We start from the raw sequence: 6,025 nt of genomic DNA, 5'->3' as shown, positions 1-6,025 counted from the left end.
CTAAGACAGGAACGGTATTGTTCAAAATTCATGTATAACTTTCGATCCACTTCAGATGTTGAGTAGTGTACATGCAAACGGTGTGTGTGAGTCCGACACGGTTCCGTCAGCAACCAGAGAAAACAAGCCTTTAGCGGCGGGACGACAACATTTCCTCAAAACACGGCAATAAAACACTACTAACCTTTGTTGCTTCAAAAGCTTCAGTTTCACCCCAGAATCAATATTACAAAATATCCAAACTGGGACTAAATTAGCAATTTGGCATTAAGGAGATGAGGCAGTGATGATGAAAACCTGTCAATCAAAGTCAGAATACATTAAAAGCACAAATAGCATGATGCGTACTTACTATTATAACTTACTTTTAAAAAACATCTTTTATTTTTCTGATTGTTCTTTTGCTGTAGTGATGAACGGTTAGATTCTTACATTCGTAAAGGGTTATTATTGTTAACTAAAACTAATAAAATACATTTAATATTATGGTTAATTTAAATAAAGCTAAAATAAAATGAAATAAAACATTAGTTGAAAACAGTGAGATCTTGGCTTGACAATAACTTAGCAAAAGCAATACAATTATTAACAGGAAATGAATAAAATTCACTAAAACTGCAATAAGAATAAGTAAACATGAATAGCAAAATAAACTAAACCTAAATACCGGTAGCAAGATTTTATTATTTATGAAATACTTAAAAACTATTAACTATTAGTAAAAAACTAATAAAATGACAAAAGCACATAACTCAATTACTAAAAGTTTAACAAAAATGTACACAAAAACTAAAAAAAAAGGTAATTAAAAATACAGCCGTCAACATTAAAAGTGGATCAAAACCGATATATATGAATTTTGAATAATAACGTTCCTGTCGACAACTTTGATGAACTTTTTTGATCCACTTCAAATGTTGACGACTGTATTAATGTAAATAAGACCACTATTACACTACTTGACAGTTCTTCGGTTTCGTGAACTCAACGTGTTTCATGAGACAAACTGAAACCCTGAACATGTCTTGACTGTAGGAATACCGTAACCCAGCGTAACCCAGCGTAACCCAGCGTAACCCAGCGTAACCCAGCGTAACCCAGCGTAACACAAGACATCGCAGGACAACAGACGAGCCGTCAGAAGAACACCTTGATGGGACACTTGAGTTTATTCAGGCATCGCCACACACCTTTAGTCTCGTAGTAAACCGTCTTAAATTAAACAAATCAGTTTCTGAAGTCTCTGGTTTTAAACAAAGGGTTAAACATTTTCAAAGTGCTTTCATTTGGGAGGCATTTACAACGACACAAAAACAGCCATTCCAAATCTTACCGAGAAGAAATAAACTTAAAGGCAATCAGAATAAGACTACGATGCACAAGAAGCTTCCCCCAAACCCTGCAGAGAAACACTAGCGCCAGCTCTGCCCCTCCAGCGCTCCTCCGCTCATAAACTGCATAGATATCAATGTAACGCCAGCAATTCATAAACAGCTGACGGGTGGATAAAGTGCAGAGTTAAATATATTACAGTCACTCCCCAGATGAAAGAAAACACTGTGCCAGTCATTCAATAAAAACATTAAAATCACACGTTAGAAAAGATGATGATGTAAGGCTAGTTTTGGCACCGAGTCCTTCAGGATCAGGATCGCCGACGGGAAGATGAACACGTCATGACATTACTGGAGTCTGATAGAAAACGTTTTGCTTTTGCATTTCAATTTGCATCGGACCCATTAAGCCCTGTCAATCAAAGAATAGCAACCAATCAGAGACCAGGGCTGGTGTCCGCGGCTCGTCCCAGCGCTATCTCTGACTCCGCGCGCTAACGCCGGGATTATTGCATGGATCGTGTGCGTAGTAGCGTGTGTGTCAGTGCAGCTCGATGAACGCCTCCATCTCCTCTGAGATCAGCCCTTTGTAGGGAAGTCTGTGTTTCTCGATGGCTCGCGCAGCTAGGCACTGTAGCGTGACGTAGCTTAGCGGGTGTAGTGCGTGTCGTCCGCTGCTCTGCTCGTCCAGCAGCTCGTACGCCGTCTTGTGCTGCGCGTTGGTGGCGTCGAAGTGAGCGCCGGCTCGGATTAGCGCCGCCATGATCTCGGGGCAGCCGTTAGCAGCGGATACGTGTAGTGGTGTGTTGTTCTCGCAGTCGCGTGAGTCAACGTCCGCCCCGCACTCTAGTAGCAGGCTAGCCACGGCTAGCGACGGGAAGCGCCCGACTGGGTAGCGCCCCACTGACGTGGTGTCCTTGTCCACGGCCATGTGCAGCGGTGTGTAGCCGCTCCGCGCGCGCGGGTTTAGCTTTAGCAGCCGGTACACGGTCTGCCGCTTGAGGTGCTCCTGCTCCGGAGCGCAGTCCAGCTTCTCCAGCAGGAACAGCAGGTGTAGGATGATGGACAGCGCTTTGGTGAACTGCGGTGCCTCCGGCGGACTGTCGCGCTGCGCTACTGCGCGCTCCACCTCGCGCACGCTCTTCCCTAGCACACCCATCAGGTCCTGGAAGGTGACGCGGGTGCACAGCGTGCCTTTAGCGCGGTCCTGCAGCACGAAGGAGAAGAGCTCGGCGAACGAGAGGAAGCTGCTAGCCGTCATCGGGCTAAGCGGGTCCAGGTTGCTCTGCTGCATGTCTAACGCGTACTTCCACAGGCTAATGCAGCGCTGGAAGTTCCCCGAGTCGGCGTAGACGGCGCCACGGTAGCGGATGTAGTAGGAGGTGTCCGGGTGCGACGGCCCGAGGATGCGCTCGCGGATTAGCAACGCTTGCATGCGCATCTCGTCCGGATCCGTGATTAGTGCCTCCAGCTCATCTGCAGTGCTAACCTCACGCGCACACTCGTACGCTGGCACCGGTGGCCCCGGAGCCGGTTTCGCCAAGTAGCCGCCCGCCTTCTCGCCCGCCGTCCGCAGCTCCATCGCTCTCCGCCAGTAGCGCATCGCGCCCAGCAGATCGCGCTTCTTGTCCACGAATGTGGCTCCGAGGAGCTCCAGCGCGTCGACGCGCTCCTCCCTGCTCGGCCGCGGCTGGTGCACCAGATACTCCACGATGTTGGTGTGTCCGGTGACGCTAGCGGCAAGCAGCGGAGTCATCCCGTAGCCATCACGCTCCATGCGCGCCTCGCACTTCAGGAGCATCTTCATGATCTCCAGGCTCCCGGACTCGGCACAGTCGTGCAGAGCCGTGTTGCCCTTCACGCTCTTGCGGTTGACGTCGGCTCCGCGCTCCAGGAGGAACTTAGCGATGTCTCTGTGGCCCTTGTAGCAGGAGATCATCAGGCAGGTGTGCCCGTGCCGGTTTGCCACCTCCATGTCAGCGTGGTGCTCCACCAGGTAGCGCACGATCTCCAGGTGCCCGTCGAAGCAGGCGGCCCGCAGCGGGGTGGAGTTGGTGAGGGTGGTGTTGTTGACGGAGGCCCCGTGACACAGTAAAGACTTCACCACCGGCAGGTGCCCGGCGGCCGACGCGGCCCACAGCGGCGGAGCGCCCTCGATCGTCTCACCGTCAAAGTTAACAGATCCCCCGATCTCCACGCCGGCCCTGCAGTGCTCCAGCAGATACTCCACCACCTCCAGGTGCCCGTAGCGCGCCGCGATGAGCAGTGGCGTGCCGCCCTGCGTCTTCTCCTCAGCCAGAGCCTCCAGCTCCTCCGCGCTCTTGTTGCTCAGCAACTTCTGGATGAGTTTCAGTTTTCCGTCTCTCGCCGCGTTAAACACGGCCGTGCTGATGTCCATCTTCTCGGCGCGAAAGTCCGTTAAAGCGCGTTTGAATTCGCGATCGCGTCGCTTCTTATTTAGTGAAGAGGGATCATCGCTCTGCATTTTGCTGCCATTTTAAGGCTGTTGTCGAAATGGCGTCGATGATGTTGTTTGACAGCTCTGTTTACCACTGCCGCTTGGAATGCTGGGTATCGTAGTCCGTATGCGCTGTTAGAGCACAGCGTGATCTGCGCAAAGAACTACAATTACACTTGTCATCCGTTAAGAGCGCCATTACGTCGACCGGAAAGCTTGTCGCGCAAAGACTTGTGGGAAATGTGGTCTGTAAACACGCGCACGCTCGTATCAGCTTGTGTCGTTGCGACTCGCGGTACTACATTCCCTATCATTCATTTGGTGAAACTCAGTCAGCTGATGTAAACGGAATGTATGAACAACTCGTCTGGCATGTATGAAGTCACTGCCTTCCTATGCTGTACCATAAACGACATTTTAAATATTTTAGTGTTTTAGAGACATAAGTGTTTGGAATTTAATGTCACACACACAACTGAATAAAGTGCTCCCTGGGTTAGTTCCGAGTTTGTTGTGGTTTAAGACGGTAAATGTACAGACTAAACGTATTTAAATTTGTTGTTTACTAATCTTTTATTTAATTCGTTATAAAGATTGTAAAACTGTGTAAAGTGAAGTGACGATCAGGTTTTCATGTTAAAGTCACGAATCAGAGATGTTTTCATGATACTGCCTGCTTTATTGTACTGACAATGAAGCCTTTAATGATTCGAAAAACACAAACACAAAAGTCAAGTCTTTATTTCTATAGCACTTTATACAGTACAGATGGTTTCAAAACAGCTTTATAAATAGAACATAACAGAAACAATGATGCAAACAGTTATTTTCCTGTTTAAACATAATTCAATTCAGCTGTAAAGCAGCTCAAACAGTCATTATTCAGTTTAAATAATTTCAGTGTTTATTTAGTTGGGTTCAATAACTGTAAATTGTAAAGTGAATCAATTATGGAACAAGTTCAAAACTATAAAGCAGTGATGTCATCATCAGCTTAGTTCAGCTCCAGTGCAGTTAGAATCAGATCCATAATATTACTGGATATTAAGTTAACTCAAAGAAACAATTTCAAATCAATATCTAAAACAGTCTCATTTAAATAAGATCTATATGGTGCATTAGGTGTGATGGTGCCTCAGGTGTGTCAGGTGTTCATGTGCGTCAGGTCACAGGTGTGATGGTGCCTCAGGTGTGATGGTGCCTCAGGTGTTCATGTGCGTCAGGTGTGATGGTGCATCAGGTGTGATGGTGCCTCAGGTGTGATGGTGCATCAGGTGTGATGGTGCATCAGGTGTTCATGTGCGTCAGGTGTTCATGTGCGTCAGGTGTGATGGTGCATCAGGTGTTCATGTGTGTCAGGTGTGATGGTGCATCAGGTGTGATGGTGCCTCAGGTGTGTCAGGTGTTCATGTGCGTCAGGTCACAGGTGTGATGGTGCCACAGGTGTGATGCAGCCTCAGGTGTTCATGTGTGTCAGGTGTTCATGTGCGTCAGGTGTGATGGTGCATCAGGTGTGATGGTGCCTCAGGTGTGATGGTGCCTCAGGTGTTCATGTGTGTCAGGTGTTCATGTGCGTCAGGTGTGATGGTGCCTCAGGTGTGATGGTGCCTCAGGTGTGATGGTGCATCAGGTGTTCATGTGCGTCAGGTGTGATTGTGCCTCAGGTGTGATGGTGACTCAGGTGTTCATGTGTGTCAGGTGTGATGGTGCATCAGGTGTGATGGTGCATCAGGTGTGATGGTGCATCAGGTGTGATGGTGCCTCAGGTGTTCATGTGTGTCAGGTGTGATGGTGCATCAGGTGTGATGGTGCCTCAGGTGTGATGGTGCCTCAGGTGTGATGGTGCCTCAGGTGTTCATGTGCATCAGGTGTTCATGTGCATCAGGTGTGATGGTGCATCAGGTGTTCAGTTCAGGTGTGTCAGGTGTGATGGTGCATCAGGTGTGATGGAGCGTCAGGTGTTCAGGAACGTCAGGTGTTCAGGTGTGATGGTGCCTCAGGTGTGATGGTGCGTTAGGTGTGATGGTGCCTCAGGTGTGATGGTGCCTCAGGTGTTCATGTGCGTCAGGTGTTCAGTTCAGGTGCCTCAGGTGTGATGGTGCCTCAGGTGTGATGGTGCCTCAGGTGTGATGGTGCCTCAGGTGTTCATGTGCGTCAGGTGTGATGGTGCATCAGGTGTGATGGTGCCTCAGGTGTGATGGTGCCTCAGGTGTTCATGTGTGTCAGGTGTTCA

At 48.7% G+C, this 6,025-nt stretch overlaps 1 protein-coding gene across 1 annotated transcript; it reads right to left on the bottom strand.

Annotated features, from left to right (window-relative positions):
• Positions 1–1,422: 1,422 nt before the first annotated feature.
• fem1a (fem-1 homolog a) lies at positions 1,423–3,895 on the bottom strand. Its single transcript, XM_056244779.1, has one exon. It carries the CDS (start codon positions 3,817–3,819, stop codon positions 1,876–1,878), a length of 1,944 nt encoding a protein of 647 aa, XP_056100754.1. The 5' UTR covers positions 3,820–3,895; the 3' UTR covers positions 1,423–1,875.
• Between the last annotated feature and the right edge of the window lie 2,130 nt (positions 3,896–6,025).

This window comes from Rhinichthys klamathensis, unplaced genomic scaffold, assembly GCF_029890125.1.
Source record: "Rhinichthys klamathensis goyatoka isolate OS25496 unplaced genomic scaffold, OSU_Roscu_1.1 h1tg001091l_1, whole genome shotgun sequence".
Classification (NCBI taxonomy): domain Eukaryota; kingdom Metazoa; phylum Chordata; class Actinopteri; order Cypriniformes; family Leuciscidae; genus Rhinichthys; species Rhinichthys klamathensis.
This window is presented reverse-complemented; position numbering and strand designations above follow the sequence as displayed.

Coding starts and splice junctions, on each gene's coding strand:
- fem1a (XM_056244779.1), bottom strand. CDS start 3,819: ATGCAGAGCGATGATCCCTCTTCACTAAATAAGAAGCGACGCGATCGC.